Below are 15,968 nucleotides of genomic sequence, written 5' to 3'. Positions count from 1 at the left end.
TTGTATTTTCTTAAAGGGTTAGTTCACCCCCAAAAAATTAAATTCTCTCATCATTTACTCACCATCATGCCATCCCAGATGTGTATGACTTTCTTCTGCTGAACACAAACAAAGATTTTTAGGACCTCTCTCGGTCCATACAATGCAAGTGAATGGTGGCCAGAACTTTGAAGGTCCACAAAGCATATAAAGGCAGCATAAAAGTAATCCTTATGACTTCAGTGGTTTAATCCATATCTTCTGGAGTGATTTGATAAGTGTGTGATAGTATTTGAGAAATATTTTTTAGATTAATATTTAAGTCATTTTTTTTTTACTATAAATCTTCACTTTCACCAGAATCCTTCTACATAGCGGAGCCTTCAAGCTTAGCATAAAATAAAGCAGTGGTCCAGGGGTGGGGCCAGAAGGGTGGCACGAGGTAGCAGCTGCCACCCTAAAAATGAGCTTTGCCACCCCATTTGCCACCCCAACTTGGACCCCACTCGCGTTAACCCATCCGTGTCACACGTAGTCCATAACAATGTTCCGCTCGTGTCTGTGAGGACACAGCGTTCCGCCTCAGTAGAAAATTTTGTGAGGAAACAGCTCATTAGGTTGTTATCTCTGCATAGAAGATCTCTGCTTTCATTTCCACATTCTTATTCTTTTGTTTTTGATGAGTCACATTCTTCGTTCATATCACCACCTACTGGGCAGGGTGGAGAATTTATAGTAAAAAGGACTTAAATATTGATCTGTTTCTCACCCACACCTTTCATATCACTTCTGAAGACACTGGAGTCGTATGGATTACCTTTATGCTGCCTTTATGTACTTTTTGGAGCTTCAAAATGTTGGTCATCATTCACTTGCATTGTATGAACCTACAGAGCTGAGATATTCTTCTAAAAATCTTTGTGTTCAGTAGAAAAAAGAAAGTCATACACATCCGGGTTAGCATGAGGGTGAGTAAATGATGAGATAATTTTCCTGTTTGGGTGAACTATCCTTTTAAATTGAAGAACTGCAGAACTGACTCTATTTAGAGTCACATAAAATACTACACTTCCCAGAGTTCAATGTTCACGCAAAATCCGCCATATTGAGCTCAGCAGAACGCGCTGGCAGGAGAGAGAATATCCACAACATTGAAATGTAAGTATGTAAACAGCTGCGGTTGAAACATAAATGTATTATTTCTGGTGGTCGAGGTTGATGTTTTCGTCTGCGTAAATTATTTCACATGCAATAAGCATGTCGACGCTGATTTCAAGCTTGATTTTATGGCCATTGCAAACCACAGCCATCTGTATTAGCAGGGAGAGTTAGCCGTTAGCTCGTTTGCTTTGCGTTTTCATGACAGCGCAGGAGATAAAACCTTTCCACATGCATTTTTCCACTCCCGTTCATTTTGTTTTGGGTTATTTAATATGTATGCGTTGCGTTAGGATTGACACAATCATTTTTAAAGACACTTTATAAGTGCGGGCAGATGCCTTTTCTATTTAGTAACACAAAGAGTTATAAGTGCCATCAGGAGCTAATTTAGCCAGTTAGCCCGTGACTCCAGGGTTAGATAGATTATTACTGTAAATTTGGATTTTAAACAACCGCAGAGCTGCGTGTTTGAAGATCTTTAAAAATACGTATCGTTTTATGGAATGAATCGCACAACTGCTTCCTGCTTAAATCACCGGCAAAAGACCAAAACATCTGCTCTCAGATCTTGTCATTTCAGAAATGTCATTTGTCAGAGACTGTTATCAACTTGTCTATATTGTCATTGTTCTATACAAGGATATTTGAAAATTGTAAGATGATTGTATTTCAGAGGGTTTTCACGTAAACCTTTAATCAGCTATGAATATAATTTTGCGTTGTTTTGATTCTGCATCTCACTATCAGAAGAGCTTCTTGTTGTGGATTTAAATGTAGTTTTCCTCGCTCAATGTCAATACTGTTCTCTTTGGCTGCTTTATCACAGAGGTGAAGGAAGCACAGTGCATACAGATGACACAGACCATACAAACGAATGGGGTTCAACCCCTCAGCAAGACCTGGGAGCTCAGTCTCTATGAATTACAGAGAACTCCACAGGTAAGTAAAACAGTATGGCAAAGCATCATCCATTATATGTAGTTGCAGTGTGCAATAACTAATTATTGTTCACAGTTAGTATATTAGAATTTTCTTTGTATTTTTTTGTTGTTGTATGTACTTCTGTCTATAAGTCAGTGAAGCTGGGCTGAGAGACAGGTTTAGGACTTGCAAATTTGTTTTGAACCCCATTCACAGCTTCTGTGCTGTTCTACTCCTTTAGGAAGCCATCACGGATGGTCTGGAGATAGCCGTGTCTCCACGCAGCTTGCACAGTGAGCTCATGTGTCCCATCTGCCTGGACATGTTGAAGAACACAATGACCACAAAGGAGTGCCTGCACCGCTTCTGTGCAGACTGCATCATCACTGCTCTCAGATCGGGGTGAGTTCATGTCATCAGTATTTATAAAGAATTCTGGGTTTAGATTTATATTATACTGTACCTTTCTGCGATGTGGAAGAGTACCTGAAAATAGGACTGATTTAACAGGTCAGTGATGTCAAGGACAGGTATGGCCCTATGAAATGCATTTTATTTATTTTGGATCAAATTCAGCTTTTTTTTTTTCTTTTCTTAATTCTGTGTTTTAAAGTTTAATTGAATTTTATAATCCCCTAAGATTTTTTTTTTCATGCATCCACAAGCCTGCAACACCGGATCCGTATTTACGCACGTCAGTGGAGGAATAGTTTAAAATTACCTTAGAATATTTATACACCGATCACCCACAACATTAAAATCACCTGCCTAATATCGTGTAGGTCCCCCTCGTGCCGCCAAAACAGCTCTGACCCGTTGAGGCATGGACTCCACAAGACCTCGGAAGGTGTCCTGTGGTATCTGGCACCAAGAAGTTAGCAGCAGATCCTTTAAGTCCTGTAAATTGCGAGATGGGGCCCCCATGGATTGGACTTGTTGGTCCAGCACATCCCATAGATGCTCAATCGGATTGAGATCTGGGGAATTTGTGGGCCAGGGCAACACCTTGAACGTTTTGTCATGTTCCTCAAACCATTACTGAACAATTTTTGCAGTGTGGCAGGGCACATTCTGCTGAAAGAGGCCACTGCCATCAGGGAATACCGATGCCATGAAGGGGTGCACATAGTCTGCAACAATATTTAGGTAAGTGGTATGTGTCAAATTAACATCCACATGAATGCCAGAACCCAAGGTTTCCCTCAGAAGCTTCACACTGCCTCCGCTGGGCTGCCTTCTTTCCATAGTGCATCCTGCTGGCATCTCTTCCTCAGGTAAACAATGCACACGCACCCGGCCGTCCACATGATCTAAAAGAAAATGTGATTCGTCAGACCAGGCCACCTTTTTCCATTGCTCCATGGTCCAGTTTTGACGCTCACTTGCCCATTGTAGGCGCTTTTGGCTGTGGACAGGGGTCAGCATGGGCACTCTGACTGGTCTGTGGCTACACAGCCCCAAACGCAGCAAGCTGCGATGCACTGTGTGTTCTGACACCTTTCTGTCATGGCCAACATTAAGTCTTTCAGCAATTTGTGCTACAGTAACTCTTCTGTGGGATCGGACCAGATGGGCTAGCCTTTGCTCCCCATGCACATCAATGAGCCTTGGGCGCCCATAACCCTGTCGCCAGTTCTCTGGTTGTCCTTCCTTGGACCACTTTTGTTAAGTACTAACCACTTGTGGAACACCCCACAAGACCTGCCGTTTTGGAGATGCTCTGACCCAGTCGTCTAGCACAATTTGACCCTTGTCAAGAGAATACAGTGTTTAAGTATCATAAGCATTTTCCCCCACAAATGACAACAAAGCATATCCATCATTTTCTGAAGTGCTGTGCATGACTATACAAAAAGACAACAATATTTGCCTAAAAAAAGTGATAAGGGATTCAATTACATCCTTATGTCATTGTAATGTCATCAGTCACTTTTATTCATAATTCATCCAGCCATGTTCTCTACTTGTTGAACGAGATTACCTTTGTAAAAGAATGACATTCCTCCTCTTCTCCTTCAGGCGGTCAACAGATCCTGATACTCGCTTGGTCAGTGAAGGGGCATTTTCTTTTAGTGTGTCAAACCAGTGATATGCTACTTTACAGTCTGCACTCAAATGCTGTTAGCTTTAAAGGCATGAAAAGTCACCAAAGCAGTTTCGCGCTTCAAACTAGGGCTCATTGGCTTCGAAAGGGAGAGATGTCAGTGTACGAGAAACATGAGTCCATGTATGGAGGTGAATGAGAACGATTTGTTCAGTAAAAAGTTCAAAAAGAATGATTAGTTCACGAACGAGAGAGATGTAGGAAGCGTGCAGCTGACTGGGGCTAGCAAGCATTACGTTGCATCAACAATATTAATGAACCATGTGAAATTTCCGCAACAGCGCTCATCATAGGGCCCTATACAGTTTACTGTCTAAATTACAAGCTGATTTTTTTTTTCTGTTCATGTTCAATATGATTGTATTGAGCTATATCTCTGCATCATCACCTGATAAATTTCATATCTTCTGTGGTTGACAGGAATAAGGAGTGTCCAACATGCAGGAAGAAGCTGGTGTCTAAGCGCTCCCTCCGACCAGACCCCAACTTTGACGCCCTGATCAGTAAGATCTACCCCAGCAGAGACGAGTATGAGGCCCACCAGGAGAGAGTGCTGGCCCGCATCAGCAAACACAACAACCAACAGGCACTCAGCCACAGTATTGAGGAAGGCCTAAAAATCCAAGCCATTAACAGGTCAGCACAGAGCATCTGATCAGGCGAGAATTGTTGTCTGGTATAAGGCTGAAAGAAAAAGATGTTTTCCAAATATATCAGTATTTGAATTGTCTTATTTACTGCTGTTAAATGCCCATATTTGTTGTCTTGATACTGTAGTTTTTTGTTCTTTAAATCGTGTTCAGTTCACTGGCTCTAGCTTAAGATGGTATTCTTGGGTGTTTTTTGTAATTATTGGAGAGATCAAAATGTAAATTTTTCTTATTTTTGTTTTACTCTATCGTCTGTTTATGTTATTATGTTGCCATCTTTTTACCGCCGGGGGCACTGTAGACTTCAACGGGGAAAGAAGCACCAGATTGAGAATGGCAGTGGGGCAGAAGATAATGGGGACAGCTCACACTGCAGCAATGCATCAGTGCACAGTAACCAAGAGGCCGGGCCCAGCATCAAACGAACCAAGACATCTGATGACTCTGGTCTTGACATGGACAATGCCACAGAGAACGGAGGAGGAGACATGGCCCTGGATGGGGCCAGCGAGATTGAACTAGTGTTTCGTCCTCATCCAACGCTAATGGAGAAAGAAGACTCCGCACAGACAAGGTGAGTCATCTCTTTTAATCAGCTCACTAAAAATTGGCAGACCACCTTCAAATAATTTAATTTGTTTTTCAAACCAAATACACGTTTCACCTCAATTAAGGGCGTTTTCCAAACAGCATTTTTGCGCCCTTGAAGGGCACTGCGGGAAGGGGACGCCACTCGAAGGGTCATTCCAAACTGAAGTAAGAAAATGAATCTTTTCACGAAGGGCCATTCCACAAGACTGTTAAGTAGGGTACATTCATATAGTAATGCCATGCTCCCTTCAGAGTGCCCATATCAAGACCTCTGTCCTTCGGAGTGAGTAGGGCACAGGGATGATCACTTTTGGTTGGAATTCGACCTAAGTCTTTTTTACCTTCAGTTTTTTGGTGTCTCCAAATTGTCATTTGTCAGCTATATGTTTCAGTCAAGTTTCTTTGGGTAGATTTAAATTAGAAATATGAATTTGTGGAATTTGTTACCAGGTACATAAAAACTTCGGGGAACGCAACAGTGGACCACCTCTCTAAATACCTAGCTGTCAGATTGGCCCTGGAGGAAATGCGCAAGAATGGAGAGGCAAGCCCTATCAACGTAGAGGCAGCCAGTGAAAAACAGTACACAATCTACATTCCCACAGCCAACAACCAGTTCACGGTAAGTTTGGTACCATTTTATTTATTTATTTATTTTTTTCAGACATTGATGATTTGATCCAAAAACTGTAAAGCAATTATTTTGACACACATTTATCATCATGTTGCACTGCTAGGAAATCAAGACTAAAAGAACGAAAAGCCTTTGGCCCTGCCGCCAATAGACAGTTACTCTTTAATCTCCTGAGACCCGAGCATGACTGCTGAGTGCGTTTTTCATTTCTCTTTTTGTTTTATAACTAGTAGTGCCTAGTAAACGACCAAAAAAAAAAAAAAAAACAATTCTAGAGCAAATAGTTTTCCTAAAAATGTATGTGGACAGCAGGACTAAGTTATGAAATGTAAATAATACCAAGCTATAGAAAGTCAGTGTTTTTATCAAATGGTTTGTTTCCAGGAGTGTTAATTCATGTTTTTGAGACGTTACAGACTTTACATCAGAATGTAGCATAATTAATTCTGATTCAAAATAATGGCCAACATCATCCAATCACTGCCGACCATTTAAAAATAAAATTAAACATTATCAATTCTGAATCTACTGATTACCATTGTCCCATGTCTGCCAAACATGTTGAGTGGTTCAAACATCATCTGCAGCCTGAAACTGAACTTGTGGTCAGATTCTAGGAGTGAGTGGACTTAGCTACATAGAAAGCTGAAGGGTGTCCCCTTGCTTCCTATTTAGTGAATGACTTTTTGACAAAAGTGTTGTGAATAGTGTTCGGTCAGTTTAAATTCATTAAAATTTGCCAAGCCAAAATACAATTTACACGCATGTGTACACGGGGTCGCATGAAGTTAACGGTGCTAACATTCAAGTTCTCTTTAAAAGAGCCAAACTCGAAGCTTTTTCACACAATACATGTAATTAAATCACAGATTTTTGCAGTTTATTAATTTTGTTGCAGTTTCGATTTTAATATGATTAATTGTGACACCCTATTGGACACCTATATACCACAACATGCTTATAGTCAGTAATGTGCATCTTGCATATGTTTCTTTAGTATGACACTTTTGATCACTTTTCCCCATCACAGGTCCTGAACGGCTCCTTCTCCCTGGAGCTGGTGAGCGAGAAGTACTGGAAAGTCAACAAGCCCATGGAGTTGTACTTTGCCCCAACAAAGGAGCACAAATAAATTCACCAAGACATGAGGGCCCAAGCAGGTCCAGGACAGACTGATGGTTCATCCACTCTATTCTCTCCATCTTTCTTTTTCTTGCTGTTACTCCTGGTCTGGAGTATACTACTTTCTAGGGACCCAGCTCCTTAATAACTGTGGCTGCTTTGGTTTGTTTTTTAATTGTCTTTTTGTATGGGAATGAGACCAGGGTCGATTAATTGTAATGGGGTGGGAGGGCCATGGGATTCAAACCAGTGTGTGGATTCATTCCCCCACTTCAGTTGAAACAATCATTTCATTGTTACATGTTGAGTCCTTTCATCAAGAGGACTTTGACGTTGCCTTCAAAAATTTTAGTCTGCAAAATGGATACTTCAACTATAACACCATGACATTGAAGAAGTCCTACTGAGTGCTTCATGGAAGATGCTGATGTCAGGAGGTGGATGTGTTCTTGATATCAAACTAGATTGATATTCATTGAGCTGTAAGAGATTTCAAGTGCATTAGACCACTTCTGTAGCAGCAACAATTGTTGACTAACATGATCGCATTTTGCCGCCATGTACCATTACATGTCGAGAGAATGTGATGGCTTAGGTCATATAACTTTGTCTTTCACTAGTCTGTACTACTGTGTTGGTCATCCATTGTACATCAAATGTTTCGGGGATTGTACATACTACACCACTTTATAGTACAACTACCTGGAAAATGTAAATTGACACCAATGTTATGGCTGTTACTCAACTGCCAATTTAAAGAATGTCAGCTGGTAGTTGTACATGAAGATGGACCCCATTTTCAATGGTCACATTTCATAGGAGCTTCATCTAAGGCAACCTTTTAGAGCATGAAGTATTTTTAGTTTGACATCCTTGACATACATATGTTCATGTTGTTGTTTGAAAAAAAAAAAAAAAAATGTATACAGCGTTCTTTGTTTTAAAAATAAAAAAAATATGGTGTCACAGCTTTTTATAGAATTTCTTAAGTGTTTTTGGGTAGAAATGGATCCCCAGCAGATGGTGCTTTTGCAACATGTTATTCAAGGCTGTATGGGCATTTCTTCAAAAATAAATAAGAATAACATAACAGTAATATGTTGAACATTAAAAGGGCAGAAAATGTTTGCAAAGATCTGTCACGTTTGTACATATATAAAAGGTGTGAACTATTGCAATTTAAAAGTCAGAATTAAATAATAAATGATATGCAATATTTAATACTACATAATGCTCTATGCTCTTTTATGTACTGTATATAAATAATGACTTTCTAAAACTACTCATACAGTATGTTTAACTAATCGACTATATAACTACTCGTATCATTTATGCCAGCATGTTGCTTATATTAGGTGAGGTCTCTCATAGCTCACCTGATTGCTTCACCTCTCATGTACCAGCTCAATAGGTCATGTCTGAAGACCACTGAAGTCATAATAAGGCCTATGTTGTAGGTTGTCCATGTAATCTGTGAAGATTAGTGGGCGGTTTTACAGTTTTGATTTAATCCCACGTCCAGCATGGGATTGTCTCACCACGTGATACACTGCAGTGCTGCTTGAGAGTGTGAAATAACTATGCTTATGGACATATAACAGTGTTTCTTACCTCTGCTCCTGGAGCCAAGTTCTTTAGGGTTTAAATTACAATAGAATAGACATTGTATATTCAAAAACATGAATAATGAAGTTCAACATTTAGAAAAAAAAAATATTAGGACACTTTTTGGTTGTCAAACGTTAGTGTGGAACATCTCCGGTTACACATGTAACCTTGGTTCCCTGAGATGAAGGGAACAAGACATTGCTGTAAGCAGGGTTGGGAGGGTTACATTTGAAATGTATTCCACTACAGATTACAGAATACATGCTGTAAAATGTAATTTGTAACATATTCAGTTAAATTACTCAAGGTCAGTAACGTATTCTAAATACTTTGGATTACTTCTTCAGCACTGGTAGATTTTTTCTCTTGTTTTGACTATAAAGACTCTGCCAGTACAGTAAGACAAAATACACATGTTAAAAATACATTCTCTGAAAAACCTAAATATCTTATGCAATGTTGTTTCTAAAACAAGATCAATCAAACTGATCTAATTTTAAGGATTTTAAGATATTTTTACAGGAAAACAATACAAAAATTATCAAGAATATATTTTTTGCCCTAATATCAAAGGTCTTACTAGAAAAAAGAAATTATGATCCGACGTGAATTTTCTTGATAAAAAAATGATCATGCCTGGAAACGTCCATGTAACATTGCTTGAAATAGCATTTTAGCTTAGCATAAAGCTGACAATTTACACAAGGTTTATTTCTATTTCTTCTGCTCCAAACTTACTTCAAACTTACTTCTCTGTCTGCTCGTATGAATGTAACACATCATAAGAAAGTGCTTCACCGCTGTTCAGATGCACTTTGGATCGCATCATTTATATGTATAAATGTTTTACATCTGAAAGGACTAAATATTAAATGAAACAAATGACGATAAAATGCAAAGTAATCTCTTCAGTAATCAAAATACTTTTTGAATGTAACTGTATTCTAATTACCAATTATTTAAATTGTAACTGTAGTGGAATACAGTTACTTATATTTTGTATTTTAAATAAGTAATCCCGTTACATGTATTCCGTTACTCCCCAACCCTGGCTGTAAGCACTATGGGGAGTCCTTCTTAGACGATCTTGTTGAAACCCTTATTCAATCACGCCAATCCTCTGATTGGCAATGGTGTCTGAGCCCCACCCCTTCAGACTGAAGTCATAATAATAAATTGGCCTATATAAGTGGGCGCTCAATCACCATTTATTCAGAATTTTCTGACTGAGGGACAAGAGCGAGTCACTCTTGTTATGAAACTCTGAACCAGTAGTGTAGCCAGCTTTCGCAATGTCTCATTCCCTTCATCTCAGGGAACCGAGGTTACATTTGCAACTTGAAACGTTCCCTTTCGATTCAGTTCACCGACATTGCTGTAAGCACTATGGGGAACAATATCCCATCACGCCGCACTACATGACATTACACTCCCAGAATTATAACACTAAATAGAGATATTCATAAGAAGTCACAGGCCGATGACTTAAAAGTCATATTAAGTGTATATGAATAGTCCCACATGGCGGACACCAGATGGAAATGAATGTAGTCTGGGATCTATATGAACCATATAAACTCAGCAAAAAAACAAACGTCCTCTCACTTTCAACTGCTTTTATTTTCAGCAAATTAACATGTGTAAATATTTGTATGAACATAATAAGATTCAACAACTAAGACATAAACTGAACAAGTTTCACAGACATGTGACTAACAGAAATGGAATAATGTGTCCCTGAACAAAGGGGGAGTCAATATCAAAAGTAACAGTCAGTATCTGGTGTGGCCACCAGCTGCATTAAGTACTGCAGTGCATCTCCTCCTCATGGACTGCACCAGATTTGCCAGTTCTTGCTATGAGATGTTACCCCACTCTTCCACCAAGGTACTTGCACGTTCCCAGACATTTCTGGGGGGAATGGCCCTAGCCCTCACCCTCCGATCCAACAGGTCCCACACGTGCTCAATGGGCTCTTCGCTGGCCATGGCAGAACACTGAAATTCCTGTCTTGCAGGAAATCACACACAGAATGAGCAGTATAGCTGGTGGCATTGTCATGCTGGAGGGTCATGTCAGGATGAGGAAGGGTACCACATGAGGGAGCAGGATGTCTTCCCTGTAATGCACAGCATTGAGATTTCCTGCAATGAAAACAAGCTCAGTCCGATGATGCTGTGACACACCGCCCCAGACCATGATGGACCCTCCACCTCCAAATCGATCCTGCTCCATAGTACATGCCTCGGTGTAACGCTCATTCCTTCGACGATAAACGTGAGTCCAACCATCGCCCCTGGTGAGACAAAATCGTGACTCGTCAGTGAAGAGCACTTTTTGCCAGTCCAGTCTGGTCCAGCGAAGGTGGGTTTGTGCCCATAGGTGACGTTGTTGCCAATGATGTCTGGTAAGGACCTGCCTTACAACAGGCCCACAAGCCCTCAGTCCAGCCTTTCTCAGCCTATTGCAGACAGTCTGAGCACTGATGGAGGGATTGTGCATTCCTGGTGTAATTTGGGCAGTTGTGGTTGTCATCCTGAACCTGTCCCGCAGGTGTGATATTTGGATGTACCGATCCTGTGCAGGTGTTGTTACACGTGGTCTGCCACTGCGAGGACGATCAGCTGTCCTTCCTGTCTCCCTGTAGTGCTGTCTCAGGCATCTCACAGTACGGACATTGCAATTTATTGCCCTGGCCACATCTGCAGTCCTCATGCCTCCATGCAGCATGCCTAAGGCATGTTCACGCAGATGAGCAGAAACCCCAGGCATCTTTCTTTTGATGTTTTTCAGAGTCAGTAGAAAGATCTCTTTAGTGTCCTAAGTTTTTATAACTGTGACCTTAATTACCTACCGTCTGTAAGCTGTTAGTGTCTTAACGGCTGTTCCACAGGTGCATGTTCATTAATTGTTTATGGTTCATTGAACAAGCATGGAAAACATTGTTTAAACCCTTTACAATAAAGATCTGTAAAGCTATTTAGATTTGTACAAAATTATCTTTAAAATACAGTGTCCTGAAAAAGGGACGTTTCTTTTTTTGCTGAGTTTATTTAAATATATATATATATATATATATATATATATATATATATATATATATATATATACAGTATGGTAAATTAACCCTCTCACAACATGGTTGGAAAAGTAGGTTTTATTTCTTATGGGAGTACTTATGATTTTTAAAGAGGCAGTTCAACAGCATATAATTAGGTGCTTTTATTGATTATAGTGGGTAGCCCACCTGTAATAAGGGCTTGGGGTCACCCGCTTGAAGTAAGAGTAGCGTCCAGCTGCTCTTGAAGGAATGTCAAAATCTTAGCTATGGGGTAATTCACTGGGTCTTTTAAAGAGCACCAATTTGCAAACACGCGCCATTTAAGTGCATAGAGGCGTCTCGTGGACTGAGCCAGTTCTGGCTCATCTGATGTGCTGCGTTCAGAGGTCACACGTGTAGGTTCCACAGCTCTGGCTGGGGATGCCAAATCGTGCCTTGTGCTTGAGAGAGAAGGTCTCTCCTCAGCTGTAATTCCCATGGAGGGCCATCTAGAATTTCTGTCATCTCCAGAAACCAGGACTGATTGGGCCATTTCGGCCTTTGCTGATGACAGAAAGAATGAGGCGCACCGGGGGAAATGCATACTTGTGAGCCAGCACATGCCCAGTGGGGCTTGGGACATGGAGTACCAATGAGAACTATGGGTGTTCTCTGCAGAGATGAATAGGTCGACTTCCGTTTTGCAGAAAATTTCCTGAATCCTCATCACTGTCTGAGGATGAAGTCTCCATTCCCTTGGTAACGCTCCCTGGCATGACAACAGATCTGCTCCAAAATTCAGACGGCCCGGGACGTGTTGCATGCAATGAGAGGAGATGAAGCCTGCTCCATTGGAGGAGGCATTGTGTCATGCTCATTAATTGTGGCGATCAGATTCTGCCCTGGTGATTTATGTACACTGCTGTTGTGTTGTCCAAATGAATCAGAACATGGTGATTCACAATGTCGGAATGAAAAGCTCTCAAAGCTAGAAAGACAGCCAGTAGTTCTAGGCGTTAATGTGCCACGCCCGTTTTGCACCTGTCCATTGCACACCGTGCCCCAACCTGTGTTGGATGCATCTGTGGTCATCACTTTTCTTCTGAAAATTTGACCCAGCATAACACCCTGTTGGTAGAAGGCCAGTGCTGTCCATGGTATTAGAGCAGCCAGACAGCAGTGAGCCACTGCAATGCGCATGCACCCGAGGCTCCAGGTGCGATGTGGAACTTGTTGCTTGAGCCAGTACTGGAGAAGTCTCATGTGTAACAGACCTAATGATATGGCGGTGGATGCTGCCGCCATAAAACCCAACATTCTATGAAATTACTTCAGGACAATGTTTTCCCCAGTTTGAACAAAGACAGACACCGAAGAATGGTCTGTATGCACTCATTTGTGAGGTGCACATGCATGCTCACAGACTCTAGATGAACCCCTAAAAAGGACATTTGTTGGCTGGGGAAAAGTGTGCTTTTTGCCCAGTTGACATTCAGACCCAGATTTTTCAGATGGTAAAGTCTCTGTGTTTGCTCAGTAGTGCCACTGATTGGGCTAGTAATAACCAATCGTCGAGTTAATTCAAAACACGCACACCGTTCATTTTCAATGAGGCGAGCGCCGCATCGATACATTTCGTGAACATGCAGGGAGCCAGAGACAGACTGGATGGAAGGACTTTAAATTGATACGCAGTTCCCTCGAATGCGAATCTCAAAAACCACCTGTGACACGGTGCAACTGGTACATGAAAGTATGCGTCCTTCAGATCTATTGACGCAAACCAGTCCTGAGGACAGATGTGCGATAAGATCTGCTTCTGAGTTAATGAATCTCTGTGAATCTCTGTGCGCAACACCGGCGCATCCGGTGGTCGGACCATAGATTGCAGAACGCTGATGAAACAAGGTGGCTGGCATACAAACTGAATCGTATAACCATGCTCAATCGTTTTTAACACCCAGTCTGACATGCCTGTGAGGGCTCGCCACGTGTTTGCGCAGCGGGACAGCGGGCTTATTGATTCGCCTGCTGTATGATACGTGAAGAGGAAATGAACCTTTTTCTGAGAATGTGTGAGCATCCCATGTTTGTACAATGGGCCCGTTTTTCGCTCTGAGATGGCGGGTGCTTACACTTGGGCCATGTTTTGCGTGGCTTCACTGATGGCTCAGTAGTAGTTTTCGGCTGCGCTTGGGCAGTGAGAGATGGATTCTTTGCCAGGCACTGACTGGAATTAAATCAGGAGCTTGCTGAGAAAGGGGAAGTGCTACTTCTCTTTGGCAGAAAGTGTTTCATTGCTTGAGACTGCTTTTGCGGCGCAATGAATCACTCGAAAAGCCTCCCACGGTGTTGTCAAAGAGACCGTTGGGCGACACCAAGGTGTCGAGGAGGGCGGCTTTCTCTGCGTCACACATCTCCGTGAGAGTTAGCCAAATATGCTGATCCAGAACCACCAGGTTGCTCATCGATGTGGTAGCTTTCGTGGCTCGCAGCGCCAAATCTGTAGCTGTGTGGAGCTCTTTGAACAGATCTGGATCAGAGCCTTGCTCATTCATTTGTTTAAGGAGCTTAACTTGAAAAACCTGGACATGCACCGATATGCTGTGGAGTTCTGAACCAGCTTGGCCCGCTGCTTTATAAACTCTTCCAGCCAGTGCAGATGTTAGTCGACGTGGCTTTTTTTCCCATCCCATGGCAGTATTATGCCAGAAGTGAGCTGCGACCGCCTGTTCCACCGGGGGAAGCTTTGAGTAGCTTTGAACTGATTCTAGGTCAATCATTAAATACATTTATTTCTCCACAGTGTATAGACACCTGTACCTTAAGCTGGCTCTACACTAGCTGATTTTTTCCAATGATTTTCATGTGTTAGCTTCAATAACATAATCCAGGCAGAGGGAGACTGAGTGCCCATTAGCACCTCTCAACCGGACATATTAATCACTTGACTGTTGGGACTCCCTTCTGAGTTAATGGCTTCAAGCCCTTAAAACATCTATTTTGTCTGAAAAAAATAATTCTGTCACTGAGAAGAACTTACAAGATGACAAGCTGATCTGAACTTTTTTTTTTATCACACTCAGCTGCATATCATCACAAATGCTGATTAAAATCCATAGTGATTCTGTCGTTCTGCAGAAATAATGCAAAAGCAACTAATGACAGATCAAAATAACCTTCATGGACATTTTACAGCTTTGGTGCATTTTAAAATATAACCTTGTGAAAGCCAACCGAACCATGAGAAAATGCAACATTGTAACTATTTTAGCCCCTGTTTAGGAACAATCAAGCAAGCAAGCCACAGGTCTGAAAATGCCCCAAATCACTCTATATCAATTGCAAGTTTACTCATGTTGTTATTTTGGCGAGCTCCACGTGACAGGGATCAGAGCGAGATAGTTGCGATGAGTCGTTATGTGCATCACACCTCCACCATTTTTAATCGGCAAGTGTGTCATACCTCTGACTGAAGAGAGCGAGATTTCAGAAAAACATTCTGCATGTGTGACACCCTCGGCCAAAACACATTGTTTTGAGTCTGCTAGTGTGGAGCCAGCTTTAGTTGCACATGCACAAGGAGAACATCGATAGTGTTAACGGGGTCCAGCTTGACCAAAGGGGAAACAGATCCAGGGTTCCCAATCTTTTCAAGGCACAATTTTCCAGGACATTTTATGTGTCTAATGGGAGTAATATTTAAGCAAAAACACGAGAGGTCATGATGTATATTGTGTTTATTGAATGGTTATTTTTTCTGAATTCATTACACACATTCATTTTGAAGCACGCAGCACATGCAGAATATATATTTAATTAAATCACAGCCTTTTGCAGTTTAATAATCACACTAGGACTTGTCGCAACCACTAGTTGGCTAGTCTGTGTTAAGGAACGAATAAAAGTATAATTAGGCTCCGTTAGCCTCACTGTTAAGTACAACAATCTATCATGCAAAACACTCTGTAAAAGTAGGGGCATCTCTCAATTAATTTGAGAATTGCATCTGTCATTAAAACCACCACCACTGAAAATAGAAATATTAGTGGTCGGTTGTTGGACGACTAGTCGGTTAGTCGACCTGGCATATCCCTAATCTAAACATTCTTTTTCTTCCCAAATATGTCAAATTCCGAGACATCCCGCGTTTTATAT

The 15,968-nt window shown here is 41.3% G+C and overlaps 1 protein-coding gene across 2 annotated transcripts; it reads left to right on the top strand.

Moving 5' to 3' along the window:
* The first annotated feature begins 999 nt into the window (after nt 1-999).
* LOC127442542 (E3 ubiquitin-protein ligase RING2-like) lies at nt 1,000-8,130 on the top strand. 2 transcript variants are annotated; one of them, XM_051700650.1, is made up of 8 exons: nt 1,000-1,137; nt 1,967-2,079; nt 2,303-2,463; nt 4,586-4,801; nt 5,117-5,389; nt 5,506-5,571; nt 5,857-6,028; nt 7,071-8,130. In XM_051700650.1, the coding sequence occupies exons 2-8, from the start codon at nt 1,993-1,995 to the stop codon at nt 7,170-7,172; spliced, it is 1,077 nt and encodes a 358-aa protein (XP_051556610.1). In that variant the 5' UTR covers nt 1,000-1,137; nt 1,967-1,992; the 3' UTR covers nt 7,173-8,130. The 2 variants fall into 2 exon arrangements, with proteins under 2 accessions (XP_051556610.1, XP_051556611.1); XM_051700651.1 differs by lacking the exon at nt 5,506-5,571.
* Nucleotides 8,131-15,968: the final 7,838 nt, after the last annotated feature.

The sequence above is a fragment of the Myxocyprinus asiaticus genome, chromosome 6 (genome assembly GCF_019703515.2).
Source record: "Myxocyprinus asiaticus isolate MX2 ecotype Aquarium Trade chromosome 6, UBuf_Myxa_2, whole genome shotgun sequence".
NCBI lineage: Eukaryota > Metazoa > Chordata > Actinopteri > Cypriniformes > Catostomidae > Myxocyprinus > Myxocyprinus asiaticus.
Note: the sequence above shows the minus strand (reverse complement) of the source record. Positions and strands in the feature narration are given on the sequence as shown.